Source organism: Photinus pyralis, unplaced genomic scaffold, assembly GCF_008802855.1.
Source record: "Photinus pyralis isolate 1611_PpyrPB1 unplaced genomic scaffold, Ppyr1.3 Ppyr1.4_LG6, whole genome shotgun sequence".
Classification (NCBI taxonomy): domain Eukaryota; kingdom Metazoa; phylum Arthropoda; class Insecta; order Coleoptera; family Lampyridae; genus Photinus; species Photinus pyralis.
In genome coordinates this window covers 41,629,453-41,647,199 of record NW_022170663.1, presented here as the reverse complement: position 1 = coordinate 41,647,199, position 17,747 = coordinate 41,629,453, and the positions used below count along the sequence as shown (strand labels likewise).

At 36.9% G+C, this 17,747-nt stretch overlaps 2 protein-coding genes across 11 annotated transcripts in view; both read left to right on the top strand.

Annotated features, from left to right (window-relative positions):
* LOC116175089 (disco-interacting protein 2) overlaps positions 1-7,334 on the top strand; it is a 128,277-nt gene extending 120,943 nt beyond the window's left edge. For 4 of the 9 annotated variants that reach the window (XM_031493168.1, XM_031493167.1, XM_031493170.1 and 1 more), the window contains 4 exons: positions 545-675; positions 726-1,393; positions 2,030-2,962; positions 6,286-7,334. In XM_031493168.1, coding sequence (XP_031349028.1) covers positions 545-675; positions 726-1,393; positions 2,030-2,962; positions 6,286-6,538 — 1,985 coding nt within the window. In that variant the 3' untranslated portion in view covers positions 6,539-7,334. The remainder of the gene's footprint in view (positions 1-544; positions 676-725; positions 1,394-2,029; positions 2,963-6,285) is intronic. The other 5 variants (XM_031493171.1, XM_031493173.1, XM_031493175.1 and 2 more) reach the window with 3 other exon arrangements.
* A 5,358-nt stretch (positions 7,335-12,692) lies between these two features.
* Positions 12,693-16,023, top strand: LOC116174946 (zinc finger protein 729-like). Of its 2 annotated transcripts, none has more exons than XM_031492986.1 (2): positions 12,693-12,821; positions 12,920-16,023. In XM_031492986.1, the coding sequence occupies exon 2, from the start codon at positions 12,944-12,946 to the stop codon at positions 15,641-15,643; it is 2,700 nt and encodes an 899-aa protein (XP_031348846.1). In that variant the 5' UTR covers positions 12,693-12,821; positions 12,920-12,943; the 3' UTR covers positions 15,644-16,023. The 2 variants fall into 2 exon arrangements, with proteins under 2 accessions (XP_031348846.1, XP_031348845.1); XM_031492985.1 differs by having other exon boundaries at positions 12,737-12,852.
* Positions 16,024-17,747: the final 1,724 nt, after the last annotated feature.

The following is a 17,747-nucleotide window of genomic DNA, read 5'->3' as shown; positions in this document are numbered from 1 at the left end:
GTTTACATGGTCTATTACAAACTGGGTCTGAATTTCAAGACAAAATATGCAAAGGAATGGCAATTATTTTTGTTAAAACCAACATAGAAATTTAAACTGGAACCAAAGACTACATACTCTTTGCTTGAACAGACTGGTACTGACCCCTGATAGTGTTTTGATGTGTTAAGATCAGGGTGGCAACTAAATTATTTTGTTATATCATACAGTTTCACACAGGATCATCGTGTTGCTGGTTGCTGTCTAACCAACCCACCTCCTTGTGCCTTATGGTAACTTGGTGGATTTTGTAGCAGTTCCATATTCTTTTAAATTAGTTAGGTAATGACTAACAAGCACATTGTCACCATCCTATTGTTGTATTGTGTGCAGCATAAATTGCACGATTACGACTAACGTCTTTAACTCGAAAACATTATTGGTCATGTACGAACTTTTTTTTGTTTTGGTTTAATTCACATTGGACTTTTTGTACTTGGCCTTTGTCTAACCTGGCAGCTTGAGCTTGAGTGATGCTATAGCATGTTGTTCCTCTGGCTTTCAGCAGCCGACTGTGTTTCAGACGTGGGCCCTGCGTCTGTTATCGTCGGTAACTTGGTGCAAGGCAATCGCCTCGCTAGCGCACAAGGTAGAGATATGGGCCTCCATGACGAAGAAAGTGATTCTAATAAAAGGGTAAGTGCTCTAATGGTCTCCCTCCCTCTCTCTATCGCTTTGCTTTGCAGTATCAATTTATATCGGAACTGCTACGTTGGAGAGCCCATAGCACCGCGGATCACGTACTATTCACACTTTTGAATAGTAAAGGGGCGGCGGCCAAAGTTCTCAGCTGTTCCGAATTGCACAAGAAAGCGGAGCGAATTGGAAACCTTCTAAGCGAAAAGGGGCGCATTAACACCGGCGATCACGTGGCGCTCATCTTCCCACCCGGTCTAGATTTAATCTGCGCATTCTACGGATGTTTGTACGTCGGCGCAGTTCCCGTCACCATTCGACCACCTCATCCACAAAATCTCCAAACGACCCTGCCGACCGTTCGAATGATCGTCGACGTCTCAAAGTCGATCTTGGTGCTCTCTTCGCAGGCGGTCATAAAGCTCTTGCGGTCAAAGGAGGCGAGCAACGTGGTCGATTTAAAATCGTGGCCGCCGATCTTGGACACGGACGACATGCCAAAGAAGAAACTGCCGGTGGCGTATCGTGCTCCGACCGCCGAAATGCTGGCGTACTTGGATTTTAGCGTTTCTACGACCGGAATGTTGGCTGGAATAAAAATGTCGCACGTCGCCGTTACGAATCTGTGTAGAAGTATGAAACTTGCGTGCGAATTGTATCCCAGTAGACACATAGCGCTCTGTCTAGATCCGTACTGCGGGTTAGGATTTGCATTATGGTAAGTTCAATACATTCAAATTTTATTGTAGAGGGATCCGTTAACTGTTTTCCTAGCTCACCCCCCTCCCCCTATCCCCCCACTTGAGATATGATAGTCATATTAAAAAAGTAAGGCGCTCGTTACTTATATATTATGGCGCAAAAATTTCTGTTTACGACGCGTTTGAGTGCATAATTACGGTACAGTGTAGTGCAAAAAACATGTTTAAAAACGGAACTTTTGAAAACCTTAAGTTTAACCCCCCCTCCTCCACTTCTTAAAATTTCACTATGGTGTAACCTTCATGGCGCTAGGTTTAATTCAAGTGGCACAATTGAGGGCGTGACCAGATGTACCAGGTGGCATAGACACCACTGAAATATCCTTAAATTACACCCTAGCGGCTGTAACATGCATGGGAATTTAGAAAGCATTCATTCTACACACAAATTTTGTGAATCATAAAAGCTACGTGCAAGTTATTTTGTCTTTAATTCAATTAATCAATGTTAAATGAAAAATTACCTTTTAAACTTCATATCGACTTTCAATGACTCTTTTACAAATCTCTAGTTCTTTTATATTTTATTATTATTTTTCATTATATTATTATATTTTAATCGAAGCGTACTACTAATCGTATCTAATTTGCAGGTGTTTAAGTAGTATATATTCGGGACATCATTCAATATTAATACCACCTTCGGAAGTAGAAGTAAACCCGGGTTTATGGCTGACGGCCGTAAGCCAATACAAAGTTCGTGATACGTTTTGCTCATATGGCGTGATGGAATTATGCACAAAAGGACTGGGCTCGTCCGTCAACCAACTGAAAACTCGCGGCGTGTCCCTAGCCTGCGTGCGCACGTGCGTCGTGGTCGCGGAGGAGAGACCTAGAATTAATCTTACCACTAGTTTTTCAAAGTTGTTCAGCGCGCTAGGACTGAGTCCGAGGGCCGTTTCGACGTCGTTCGGATGCCGGGTGAACGTGGCGATTTGTCTTCAAGGCGCCTCGAGTCCGGAACCCTCAACAGTATACGTCGACTTGCGAGCTTTACGAAACGATAGGGTTACGTTAGTCGAACGCGGCAGCCCGCACAGCTTGTGCCTGATCGAAAGCGGAAAGTTGCTACCCGGTGTCAAGGTTCTCATCGCCAATCCCGAATCCAAGGGACAGTGCGGCGACTCGCACCTGGGCGAAATTTGGGTGCAAAGCGGGCATTCGGCTAGCGGGTATTTTACGATTTACGGCGACGAGAGCGACTACGCCGACCACTTTAGCGCGCGTCTCGTCACGAATAATACGGGTGAGGTGTACGCCAGAACCGGCTACTTGGGATTTCTCAGACGAACTGAGTGCTCATCAAGCTGCCACACTGAGGAGAACACGAGGCTAGGACTGAACGAAAGTGATACTGAATCTTTAGGATCTCAACAGCATCTTGCGACGAGCGACGCCGGGGAACTTCAAGATGCCGTTTTTGTGGTGGGAGCGCTGGATGAAACGATTGTTTTGAGAGGCATGAGGTATCACCCCATCGATATTGAAAACAGTGTGTTACGATGTCACAAGAAAATTGCTGAATGGTGAGTCTTTTTATTAGTTTTTATAATGCAAGTTTATCAAAGATCTCAAACTGTCTGATTGTGTTTTGTGAAAAGCAGTCGTTATAGAGAGTGCACGGTTTGCAGTGAGGGCTGGTAGTCCTCAGATCGCTTTTAACATCCATCACTGAGGATTATAGTAATAAATTCGCCTATAAACTTTGACGACCTGACATTTTTATCTGATTCTTAGCTTTACTTGACTCACTATGAGTTTAAGAGCACACTCGGCAATAACTTCGTCGAATTAGTGGCACAGTTTTCCCTTGTAATTCGCATTAAATCTTCCGTATACCTTGATTATACGGATTCGTCTTGAAACCCGACGCAAACCAAGTTTGTTACTTTGCTAGACTCGGGTAGTTTACGTTAGGTTTAGAAACGCCTAGAAGGTATTGAAAAGCACTTAGAAAGCTATAGAAAGTTTCTAAGTTTAAGTGAGAATTTTATACGTGCATTTTACAGCGTTTTTGCACCTTTCCAGCTTTTTAAGTCCCTTCAACAGCGTTTCAGACGCCTTTCCGAGCTTTCTGGATCTTTTTGAGGGATATAGTCCATTTGTTATTACTGTTCCGATATGTAATTAACCCCACTAAATGCAGCGTGTACTTTTTTTTACTTCACGTCGTCGATTTAATATAAATAATTCTCTTAAACAAACATGCAACGCGCTATTGTTGACGTGCATAATAAGAATGAACAAAGTGCGGTTGCGGGTGCGGTTAATCGATTCTAGATCGTATTGGTTACGTCAAATAATATTAATTGAACTGAATTTCGCTTGCATCCAGTTTTTGTTTACAGCAATGTTGTTTACGCCTACTTGATGCCATGCCATGCAAGCGAAATTTACTTCAATAAACATTCTTTAACGTAAGCGATACGAGCTAAAATCGCTTAACCGTTGCGGTACCTTACTTTATTCATTCTTATTCTGCACGTCAACAATAACGCGTTGCAGTTTGTTTGGGAAATTTTTTATATTAAATCGACGACGTGAAGTAAAAAAAAGTTAGCACTGCATTTAGTGGGTTTAATTACATATCGGAATAGTAATAACGGATGGACTATATACGAGGGTAGATAGTTTTGGAAATAGCCAGGAAGCTCTGGAAAGGCTTCTAAAAGCTGTAAAAGAGCGATAGAATGCTCTGGAGAACATACATTCGGACGCTCTGGAAAGGACCAGAGTCACTTAAGTCATTATTAAACATTTTTAGAGCATTTGTAGTCCTTGAGAAACTTCAAAGCTTTTTTCATAAATTCCTAGGTCTAGAAAGGGCTTAAAAAGAGCGCTTTGGCAGTATTCAAACGCGCTAATCGATTACTTTCAATTAAACGGTCCATTTAGCAAGATCAAAAATAAAGTTAAATCAAACGACAATAATTAAAACGAAAGGGAAAATTTCTAAACCAAACAGTAGAAGCTGCAGCCGAACGGGGACGGAAAACTCCAGGGAACGGCCGGGCGGTCGGTCATTGGCGAATAATCTAAAACAGAATGCAGAAAGGGAACATCGGAATTTCCTGTCGGCCGGCGTACTCGGATGACAACTTTATTACTCGATCCGCTGTTATCTTAAAAATCTGGGACCGTTTTAAAATTCATTTTAATTAAATCGCACTTCATTTGACACCAAACTCACGTCAAACTGATGATGTACGGCTCTCTAAATTCGTTTCTGCGGTTTTATATGCTCTAGTAGAAAAGCCCCTTCTCAGGAGGTGTAGGTAATTAGGTATATAGTTTCTCCATCGCTTTTCTAGGGTGTTAAGGTCTTTTCCAATTTTTCCCGGAACATTTTAAGTACGTTTATCCTTTAAAACGGTCTACAAATATTCGGAAAACGTTCTGGAAAGGTATTAGAAAGCTGGCGAGAGCAAAAAAACACAATTTGAGCTTTTAAATATTGGTTATAACGGCGCGAACTATTTATTACTTCGGAGGAACTCACTGAAACGCAATTCGATTTGCTTATACAGCGTGTTGCATCGACAGGCGGGACATAGGAATTCCCATGTAAATTGAAGGAGGTCGAGTTGAAAAATCTAACTTTCGATGTTTTTGGTTAGCCCTTTAACGAGATATTCCCAAAAATATTTTATAATTTCTCCTTTCTTATCGCCCGTATTTACAGGGAATAATTGAGGTAAAGGTTGATTGTCAAATGAAGTTGTCATACTGAAATTTAATGCTTTATTTCTATTATTAGCCATGAATTACACAACTGAAGAGAAAGTATTGATGATTAAGTGGTATTATCAAGGAAATAGTTATCAACAAGTATCAGACATGTTTGCTGCTCAATACCTGAACAGGCCAATACCCACAAAATAAACAGTTGATAGAATAAGGATGCGGATTTTAATGCTCTTCAAATAACCTAAATAGATGTTTCCTCTAAAATAATTAGGGAAGCCAATAATTACCCTTTTTAAAATTTACATGGGATTTCCTGTGTCCCGCCTGTCGATGCAACACGCTGTATAGCAAACACGAGCGTACTCGAGTGCTTCCGAACGCTCCCGAGTGCTTCCGAACGCTCCTGAGTATTCTGGAATGTTCTAGAACAAAACACGTCATATTTCCCGGAAAGATTGCGTCACATCCGCCTTCGTTGTTTATCACCGATGACTCATCTGTCATGGCGCCTCTTTGAAATATTCACTACGATATCTTTGTGATGATTTCTTAATGTGTGGTTTCAAAAGCATACCTATCATGAATTTGAAACTCAATTGGGCGGTTTTTAAAGTCTTCTAATTCTAAATACACTTAGTAAATAAATCATTTAGGAAAAAGTCAAAGAGTTCATTTTAATTCAGACACAGAATCAATGCCAAAGAGTAACATTGGACCTATGAAAAATCCATAGCGTTTCTAGACGTTCAAGCGGTCCATTTGAAATGTGCTTACAATATTTACAATGGAAATAATCTCTAGAAATAATAAAAGTTAGACAAACATGTGGAAGTCGTCACGCAAAACAACTGGGCCCACAGACTTTATCAATAAGGCGACACATCCACTGTGCACCGAAATCGGCAGTTGGTTGACGTTAACTAAATACATGAGATTCACTGTCTTTAATGAATTTCAATGATCATTTGCAAATTTCAAACAAATCTCGGATAATTACAAAAACAAATGACTGTTGTAAGAAGGGGAATGTCTGCGCCATATGAGGCAGGGAGGCTTTAAAGATGCACCTTTGGTGTAGAATCAGATGCAATCATACCCTTTTAGATCTTTGCATTTCCAGCTTTTTCACTGTGTAACACTAATTTGACAATGATTTTTTCAGTGCTGTGTTTACATGGACCAATTTGTTAGTAGTAGTGGTTGAATTAGATGGTAACGAAAGCGAAGCTTTGGATTTAGTTCCCCTAGTGACAAATACCGTTCTGGAGGAGCATCATTTAATAGTAGGAGTAGTGGTAGTCGTTGATCCAGGTGTTGTGCCAATAAACTCTCGAGGTGAAAAGCAACGTATGCATCTCAGAGATGGCTTTCTAGCTGACCAACTCGATCCTATTTATGTGGCTTACAATATGTAAACATTTTATACCTCTCATAATTATTTATAATATCAATCGGTATTCAACGTTTTCGGATTGTAAGCATATCTGCCATGAAATCGTGATTTATGATTAGTTTTAATTTTAGTTTAGGTGACATTTTAAAATAAAGTAAGCGCATTTTGTGACAACCGGCTCAAATTTTTAAACTTGGGGAAATTTTACATTTTCACAAATTGTTCGTTGTGTGGATGTAAATAATTCATGGCCTATTAGGCGTTAGTGTAAATTTTACGTTGTTAAGTTGTACAGACTGTATTTGACTAATTTTAGTGCATTTGCTTTGATCTGGTGCAATACCCGTTTCTTTTTGTTTAATTAGAACAAGCCGATTAGAAGAATTCAACAAATTTTTAACGACGCAAGATGCATTTTATTTAGTCCGACAGTACAATAACAACGCCTTTTGACACAGTAATTAGTACCTAATAGTTCTCTTGACAATTCAGCAATTTTAGCAATGTATTACTCTAGTCTGATATTGCAATTTTATTGCTTTAATTTTAACTTAAAAAATTAGTTGTATAATGGAATGCATTTAAAAATTGTTTTGTGAATTTAAAACCTCCCTCCCCCCCCTTAATTTTATCTAACTGTTATTGGTTGTTTTTATATTGGATAAAAATCTATTAACAGGCTTAATTTAAGTTTCGCACAATAATGCTGTTTTTATGCAGTTCGTGACAATAGATTAATTTTATGTAAATATTAATGTTTAAAATTTAGTGCTAACACTGCACACGGTTGTATTTAATATTATCTCTTATTTAAAATTACCGTGATTTATATTTGTTAGTTCTGTAAAAATTACGTAAATTGTGTTTGAAAACACAATTGCAAATAAATGTACATTTATAGTTTCGTTTTCTTTTCTGAGGTTTGCCCGCGTTATGTATTCTGGATTACGATACAACGGCGTATGTAGGCCTCAAATTCGGGCCCTTTCTACTACCTCCCTGATTTGAGTCTTCCGACCTCTCAATGTCACTGAAACCATCCCATACGTGAGATGATCTTAAGGATGCTGGAAGGGGAGGCGGCTCTAATTGGCGGTGTCATGTCTAGTCAGGATACCCTCAAGTGCTAGTCCTATCAATTATTCTGATTGGAATACAGTAGGAAGTGTGCCTAGTGGATATGGAAGTTCAACTCTTTGGAATAAATACCAGTGTCTGTTCCTTAAATTGTTTTAGATCTATCCATTAAGATGAATATGTCTAGTTGGGATGCCACATCCTCATCAGGAAAGATGTGAAAGTTTTTCCCTAATATATGAATTGGGGAGTGACTGAGTCTGATCGCCCTTCTAGGATAGGCAATCGCCTCGCCCAGGCTTCGACTAGCCCACTTCAATACCTCTGCTATTCAATAATCCCTTATTTTTAAGACGCAAGGATGCCAGAGTGGCCTGCTCTCTCACGTGGAGATCAAGTGGAAGCGGATCCAGAAGGGCCTCCATGACGGCTGTGGGAGTTGTTCGCATCGCGCCAGCAAGGCACGCAAATCTTTGCACATGATTAAGAAGTGCTACAGTTGTGGAGAGTCTGGTCACAGTCTGGCAGCATGTCAGACAATTGGTCCACAGCAGAGCATAGGTCTGATCACAGCAGTGTACAGCCACAATACAGTCTTCGGGTTATGGTACCCGAAGTCTCCCAATTGCGCAGCGACTTTGCCAGAAAGCCCTATTTGCTTTTTCGGCTTTGAGCTGGATATGTTTGCTCCAATTCAGTTGTTTGTCAAGCGTGATTTTTAGATATTTCACTGATTCTGAAAATTAGAGGTGTTCTTGGAATAGCAGAGAACTAGCTCCGTTTTTGTAGGGTTCATGGACAAGGAGTGTTCCCTACACCATTCTTCTGTTACTCTAAGCTGTATAGAGTAGCCCCAAATTTGCCGGTTATTAGTATGGATATACCACCGCATACCCCAGCGTATACAGCCATCCAAACCTCTGTAATGATCCTAGGGGTCTCTCAAGCCGAGAAGAAATCACAAGAACAAATAAATATATTACGCACTCAACAAGGCTATACCAGGGAAACCTTCTACGGGACAAAACCCGGCATAGCCCACACAAATGCATTAAATAAATGAACTACAGCAACAAAATGCAAGAGAAAATACACAAATAAAACATCTCAGATTGTACGATAAAAGTGAGTTAATCGGATCAAATACAGCTAAACAATTCATAAAAATAAAACACACGAGACATCATAAATGCAAGTGGAAAACATGATAAAGCAATGTAGTACAAAAACACATAAAATACATCAATTGAAATAAAATAACTCGTAAAATGATAAATTGCATGTACTTAGGAAACATCAAAATGGTGTGGCTCTACTCCAGCCTCCGGTAACCTAAAAAATACATATGAGAATGCCAATAGCAAATATTCACGTGCAAGTCGATTATTGCTCATGCTACACATATCTTAAATAGAGGAAATGTTAATTAGATTTCTCGTATAGCTTACGCACCGTCCGGCAGCGGGCCACGAGTAAGTGATTAGGGTTAAGATTTAACATTAGTGGTTACCATAGCCATATGATATGTTTATGGTGGTTATTGGTTATTACTATTTACATTAAAATATATGTAAGATGCATAGGGTTAAACGTAATCCTGCTCATGACCAAAAAAAGTCGTTGCAATTATAAATAGATTGGTTTAAAACAGTTATTATTATTTATCACTGACGTGTACTTGTACTCAAGTTTATAACATGTAAATTTATAACATAAGCTCGAATTTTACTATTTATCACTTCGGCATCGATATTGGAACTTCTATTAAACACAATTCAAGTTGCTTATATAGTAAACGAAAAGCTTCTAGAAAATTCTAGACTCAGTGCTCTTGGAAAGCAGTCGTCATATCGCTTTATCATTGGTGATTAATCCTTTATCGACTTGATGACGAAGAAAATCTTGCCTTGTGAATTACGTTCAGAGTTGTAAAATTTGCAATAAATCAAATCAAAATTCTCACTTTTATTTGGAGATGTCACACCATTTTCTATCAACTCAACCTTATAACACTAAACCAAGTAAAAAAAATAGTAAAGGAGTTGAAGAGTGTATGCCAAACACCTCAATTTTAACAATGAGTCATACCCAAGTATACGTGATTCATAGTATAGACACTATGATTGCTTATTCCTTGACAGCATACTGCTTCTATCTAGATACTAGATTTTAGACCAGTGGTTCCCAAACTTATTTCCGTGGCTCCCTTTTCATACAATTAAAATTGAATTGAATTGCTCACCCCCCCCCCCCCCCAATGGCGATTAAAAAATCAAAACTGCTGTTACTACAAACGTATTTATTAAAAAAATTACTTACAGGGTTAGTTGTTTTTTATTTTCATTATGGGGTGGGGACTCGGAAACCGTAAGAGATACAAAGCCGTTTGAATGGGCAAAATTATGCAGAATTTTATGGTGATTAATTTTCCCTTTCAAAGAGCTTTGTAGGTCTATAAATAGCGAAGTTATGGCTAAACAACCGAACAATGTCATTTTCGAAAATACGTTGATCAAAGATATCAAAATAGTATATTATATAGCAAGGGACTAAAGTGCACGATTTAATCCCGAGAGTGGAAATTATTGCCCGAGCGAGCGAGGGCAATAACCACTTGAGGGATTAGATCGCACTTTAGTCCTGTGGTATATACGCAATTTTTTGCCCTCCCGGATAACTAAAAACTTCCAGCAATTCAACTGAACCTAAAGAAATTGACCTTTTAAAAAAAGCATTAGTAAGCTTGGTTAGGTAACCAAGGTAATAGGTGTAAATAAAACGAACCATTTTGCATTTCGTGATTTAAGTAAGCAAGAAACATGACTGAGAATAAATGTAAGGAACCTCTTGGCATAAAGATGGCAGCTGCACGAGCGGTCGAGAGCCTTTTACCCACGAAGTCGAAAAATTTATATAACAAGCGGTATGAAGAATTTAAAAAATGGTGTGCAAGTAAAACTGTACAAGAATACACTGAAAATGCCATGCTCGCTTATTTTGAAGAGAAACAGCAAGGGTTTTCACCTTCTTCGCTATGGTCCTTGTACTCAATGCACAAGGCCACAATATTGGTCAAGAAAAATATCGACATTAGTAGGTTTCCAAAACTAATTGCGTTTATCAAACGTCAAAATGACGGATATAAACCGAAGAAGTCCAAAGTGCTCACGAGAGAAGAAATGGACAGGTTTTTAAAAGATGCTCCAAATGATAAATATCTATTGTCCAAGGTAAATTGTTAATATTCTACCAACAACGTTGAGTAATTTTGTAATCTTTTCAGGTTGTATTGACTTTGGGAGTCGCTGGGGCATGTAGGGGAAATGAGCTGTGTACATCAAAGATTACTGATGTTTGCGACGTCGGTGATATGCTTGTTGTTAATATAAGAGACACGAAGACAAATGTGGATAGAACTTTTACCATTGTCAACAACGACAGAAGTAATCTTAACTTTGTGGAATTGTGCAGAAAATATATGTCACTTAGGAAGCCGAACACGAATCATGACCGATTCTTTGTTTATTATAAAGATAATAAGTGCACTGTCCAACCGATTGGAAAAAATTTTTTTGGAAAGTTACCGCGACAAATCGCTACTTTCTTGAATCTTTCGGATGCTCATTTATACACAGGCCACTGTTTTAGACGATCCTCCGCCTCGTTGCTAGCTGATGCTGGTGCTGATGTTAGTGCTCTTAAACGTCATGGCGGATGGAGGTCTGCAACAGTGGCTGAAGGGTATGTTGAAAATTCCCTGAATAACAAAATTCAAACGGCAGAAAAAATTCTAATTGGCCATGAGCAGGGTACGAGTACAGTTAATGCAAATAGTAGCACCAGCGCAAACGTTGCTATTAAAGAAATAAGAGGTGAACATGTTGCTCCAATCATTAATCTACATAATTGTGAAAATTGTATTATAAACGTTAATATAGCTAAATAAATATGGACAAGACTTGTCAAATTCGCTTCATTTTTTGGTTGTTATGGGAACACTTTTTATCCCTTGGGATTAAAAGATCAACTTTACTCCCTATTCCCAGAGACTAAAGTAGCAAGTTTAATCTCGGGAGGGCAAAAAGGTGTATTTGATATTGATAAAAAGCAGCCAAAGTAGGTAAAGAATTGATACCACCGAAATCCAAAAAACTATATGAACAGCAGTACGATGCGTTTAAGAAGTAGTGCCGCATACAAAATGTGGAACAACCTACTGAAATTGTTTTGTTAGTAATTTCATCCTTCCGGGATTTTCGCAAAATTTAATCCCGGCGGGACAAAAAGTGACACTTCAGTACATGTCATAATGGAGTGAAGTTGTCACTTTAGTCTCGGAAGTACGAAAAATTATTTTGTCACCCACCATCAAAATTATGACACTGGCAATGACAGTTCCTATGGTAACTTGTTGAGCAGCGATTTTTTTAAAGAACGCGTTCTCTAACTCCATACAGATGAAGTGTTTCAGTTTCGGAAGTACGAAAAATATCGTATATACCTTGCGACTGAAGTAGTGGTCTTAATCCCTCAGGTAAATTATGGCCCTCCCTTCGGTCGGGCCATAAACTTTACCTTCGGGATTAAAAGTACTACTTCAGTCCCGCGGTATATAATATACTATTAAGATTAACAAAATCTTGGTGAATTTTCTCAACTTTCTGACGGTGCTAAAAAAAGTTGTTATGACGCATAAAATATTATGTTTTTCAATCAAGTCGGATATTGCATCCATAACATCAAAGGCTTTTGAGGTCGTTTTTAGTTCATTCGAGATCTTATCTTTTATAGCACCATATATTGTATATCACACATACACTATCATCTGGCAACATTGTGCTTGTGCAACATCGGTGCTTTCATCCGCATAAAAAGGTGAATTTACCAAGTTGTAGACACCTTCTTATCTGTGTAAGAATTGGTCAAATACAATTTTACATAGAAATACCTAATATAAGTATTTTAAAGGTAAGTAAATATTTACCCCAAATACATCAGGGATCTCGCGCCCCCTTAACAACGCCTCCCTCTCCTCTACCCCAGGGGTGTGCGCCGCCTCTGTTTGTGAAACACTGTACACAGAAGGTATTGGTTACGCCACTGAACTAATACCAACATAATGGCGTTTAGCTTCAGAGATATCCTTTAATCATAAATAAACAATTGGTATTAGCCATTATAGAAGGATATTCTACTCATTAACCTTATCAATAAATGAGAAATGTTGTGTAAGTACTCGTGATTTACCCTATAATAAAGGTATGACAATTTCTTTGTTGCAGTAAAATTTGATTTCTGGTCGCTATTAATTCAACTCTGTTTTTAGAGTACCTACTTATTATACTCGAAGATGTCTGCAATTGTTAAACTAGAACCGAAACAAGAAGAAGAAATAAATACATACCTTGACAAAAAGGTTTTTCTTACTAATGATGTCTCTGCAACTCTAAAGCAGGAATCTAATGAGATTACGGTCACTGCGAGTTATTCTAATGGTAGTCTTGATGATTTGGACCAGGAAGATGAATTTTTTGGAAACACAAACAAATATCCGAAAAATTTCTCACATAATAAGACGCCCCAAATTTCAAAAAATGGTAAATGTTCACAGTCTGATTTTGAACTCTCCAATAAAACCCAATTGAAGCAACATAGGTTAAAATTAGCACACAAAGTTTCAAAAGATTTAAAATGTTCTCAGTGTGACTTCACAACCAATTATAAATCTAGTTTAAAGACACATATATTAACACATCAGACATCTAAAGGTTTTAAATGTGTTCTGTGTGAGTATGCAACCAATACTAGTACCAAGTTTAAAAGTCATTTGTTAATACACAACATTTATAAGAATATAAAATGTGACCAGTGTTACTACACAACTAAGTATAAATCTAGTTTAAAAAGACATCTGTTAACACACAAGACTTCTAGAGGTTTCAAATGTGTTAAGTGCAGATATGCAACAAAAGATACTGCCAATTTTAAAAGCCATATGTTAACACATAGGTCTTTTAAAAATATAAAATGTGCCCAGTGTGACTACGTAACTCATTATAGACATAGTTTAAAAAGACATCTGTTAACACACAAGACATCTAAAGATTTAAAATGTGCTCAGTGTGACTACTCAACCAATTGTAAGTCTAATTTAAGGAACCACCTGTTAGTACATAAGACATCTAAAGATTTAAAATGTGCTCAGTGTGACTACTCAACCAATTGTAAATCTACTTTAAAGAGACATTTGTTAACACACAACACATTGAAAGTCTTAAAGTGTGCCCAGTCTGATTTTGCAACCAACAACATATCTAGTTTAAAAACACCTATATTAACTCATGAAACATCTAAAGATTTCAAATGTATCCTGTGCGAATATGCAACTAATACTGGTGCTAAATTTAAAAGTCATTTGTTAAGACACAAAACGTATAAAGATATAAAATGTGACCAGTGTGACTACACAACTAAGTATAAATCTAGTTTAAAAAGACATCTGTTAACACACAAGACTTCTAGAGGTTTCAAATGTGTTAAGTGCGGATATGCAACAAAAGATACTGCCAATTTTAAAAGCCATATGTTAACACACAGGAGTTTAAAATGTCCCCAGTGCGATTACGCAACTTATTATAAACATAGTTTAAATAGACATCTTTTTACACACAAGACATCTAAAGATTTAAAATGTGCTCAATGTGACTACTCAACCAATTGTAAATCTACTTTAAAGAGACATGTGTTAATACATAAGACATCTAAAGATTTAAAATGTGCCCAGTGTGACTACTCAACTAACTGTAAATCTAATTTAAGGAACCATATGTTGATACACAAGACATCAAAAGATTTAAAGTGTACTCAGTGTGACTACTCAACCAATTGTAAATCTACTTTAAGGAGACATTTGTTAACACACAACACGTTGAAAGTCTTAAAGTGTGCCCAGTGTGATTTTGCAACCAATTATAAAGTTACTTTAAAGATACACCTGTTAACACACAACACAGTGAAAGTTTTACAGTGTGCCCAGTCTGATTTTGCAACCAACAACATATCTAGTTTAAAAACACCTATATTAAGTCATGAAACATCTAAAGATTTCAAATGTATCCTGTGCGAATATGCAACTAATACTGGTGCTAAGTTTAAAAGTCATTTGTTAAGACACAAAACGTATAAAGATATAAAATGTGACCAGTGTGACTACACAACTAAGTATAAATCTAGTTTAAAAAGACATCTGTTAACACACAAGACTTCTAGAGGTTTCAAATGTGTTAAGTGCGGATATGCAACAAAAGATACTGCCAATTTTAAAAGCCATATGTTAACACACAGGTGTTTAAAATGTCCCCAGTGCGATTACGCAACTCATTATAAACATAGTTTAAATAGACATCTTTTTACACACAAGACATCTAAAGATTTAAAATGTGCTCAATGTGACTACTCAACCAATTGTAAATCTACTTTAAAGAGACATGTGTTAATACATAAGACATCTAAAGATTTAAAATGTGCCCAGTGTGACTACTCAACTAACTATAAATCTAATTTAAGGAACCATATGTTGATACACAAGACATCAAAAGATTTAAAGTGTACTCAGTGTGACTACTCAACCAATTGTAAATCTACTTTAAAGAGACATGTGTTAATACATAAGACATCTAAAGATTTAAAATGTGCTCAGTGTGACTACTCAACTAACTGTAAATCTAATTTAAGGAACCATATGTTGATACACAAGACATCAAAAGATTTAAAGTGTACTCAGTGTGACTACTCAACCAATTGTAAAACTAGGTTAAGGAGACATCTGCTAACACACACCAAGACCTCGAGAGTTTTCAAAACCAAGACTTCAAAGGATATACAGTGTGCCGAGTGTGATTACACAACTAATTTGAAATCTAGATTAACTAGACATTTGTTAATACACAAGAGGTCTAGAATTTTTAAATGTGTCGAGTGTGTGTATGCAACTAATTATAACGCTAATTTAAAGACACATATGTTAACACACGACACGTCCAAAGTTTGAAAGTGTGCCCAGTCTGATTTTGCAACCAATAACAAATCTAGTTAAGACCCATCTGAAGTGGATCCAGTGTGAATATGCCACCAATACTAGTGTCAATTTTAAAAATTACTGCATAAGCTGTACAAATTTTAAAGGTTATATAAGTACACAATACTTAAAAGACGACCTTAAAGATTTAAAATGTGCTCAGTGTGGTATGCAACTTGGATGCCAATTTTAAATCCCATCTGTTAACACACAGAAGTTCTAAAGATATAATGTGTATGCGTAATTATGTAGTTTCCGTAGCCAACTGTTAATACAGTAATAAGTAGTAATTGGTTTTTCTGGAAAATGTAACCATTTAATTAATAGAGTCAGTGTTATTCATTTAGAAGTAGGCATTGGGATTTACATGTACTCAGAAACCCATCTGTCCATTAATCTGCGAGAGCAAACTTTTTCTAATAGCGTTTTCGATTGGCAAAACTCGTGCTGCACGAGTATTGCACGAGAAACTGAAGAAATGCATGCGAAAATTGCTCTCAATGGAACATAAATATTTGTTATCATTTGTCCATAACCTCATTTTAGATTTGTATTTATACAATGATTTAGGTAATCGACAAATCTGTATTCCAAAAAATGACTGAAACGATTTCACTATTATTTATGATAAACAATGAGGAATATAAATTTGAAATTCCTGTAAAGAACCAATTTTTGGCGTTCACTTTAAAGAGTAAATGCAACTTTTTGTAAAGTAGAAGTTATATGGCTAGTTCATCATCTTCGCTATCGCTAGATGACAACAAAAAAACTCTCCAACGCAAGAAACAAATTCAAATTGGCGCACTTTTATTTTGAAAATTTGCTCCACGAGCTCTCCGACCTCGTGCGTCAAACATTGCATTTAGTGCGTAATTGTTGCATCACATTTGCCAATGGAACACAGAAAATTGCCCTAAAATTACCATTAGAACGTAAAAATTGCACTCGTGCAGCACGAGTTTTGCCAATCGAAAACGCTATAATTGTGTATACCATAAAAAACTTCTCTGTAAAAATAGTAGTTCTGAAGATATAGTCAGTGTTCCAAACAACATTTCCACCCTGTATATTACAGGGGTTCTTAGGACAAATATGTACGTACGATATGATAATGGCAACGCTGCATTTGTGCTGAGTGTAACTTAGTTCACGTCATACGTGGCTACCACTCTTTAGCTTTACATTAGTAATCTAGTGATGGTCTGTGAACTAGTTGCTCAGTATTGTAGATTTTTAACACCAATTGTTGTTAATGTTAGGTATGGATGAAGATAATGAGACATTACTTATTAAAATCGAACCAAAGCAAGAAGAAGAAATCCATTCTTTTCTTCAGGGACACATTTCTGTAAACAGCGAAGTTTTGGTGACAATAAAAGACGAAATTACTATTAGTGCGTGTACGAAATCCCTTTATAAGGAAGAATTACAGCAACACATTGACTTTAAACGTCACCTTTTAAGTCCGTGTAAAACAGTGTCTAAAGTTTTGAAATGTGTTGTTTGTGATTATGAGACAAATAAGAAATATAACTTGAACCAACACCTTTTAAAACATAAAATTTCTAAGGATTTTAAATGTGCCGATTGTGATTATGGGACAAATGATAAACTCATCTTCCAACGACATATTTTAACACATAGAGTTATTAAAGATTTTAAATGTGCTACTTGTGATTACGGGACAAATAATAAACACCTCTTCAAACGACATCTTTTAAATCATAAAGTTACTAAGGATTTTAAATGTACAGAGTGTGATTATGGGACAAATATTAAACGCGATTACAAACATCATCTTTTAAAACATAAAGTTTCTAAGGATTTTAAATGTGCCGATTGTGATTATGAGACAAATTATAAAGGCGGCTTCAATCGACATCTTTTAAAACATAAAATTTTGAAGAATTTTAAATGTGGTGATTGTGATTACGAGACAAATTATAAATCCGATCTTAAAAAACATCTTTTGAAACATAAAATTTGTAAGGATTTTAAATGTTGTGATTGTGATTATGGGACAAATGTTAAACGCGACTTCAAACAACATCTTTTAAAACATAAAGTGTCTAAG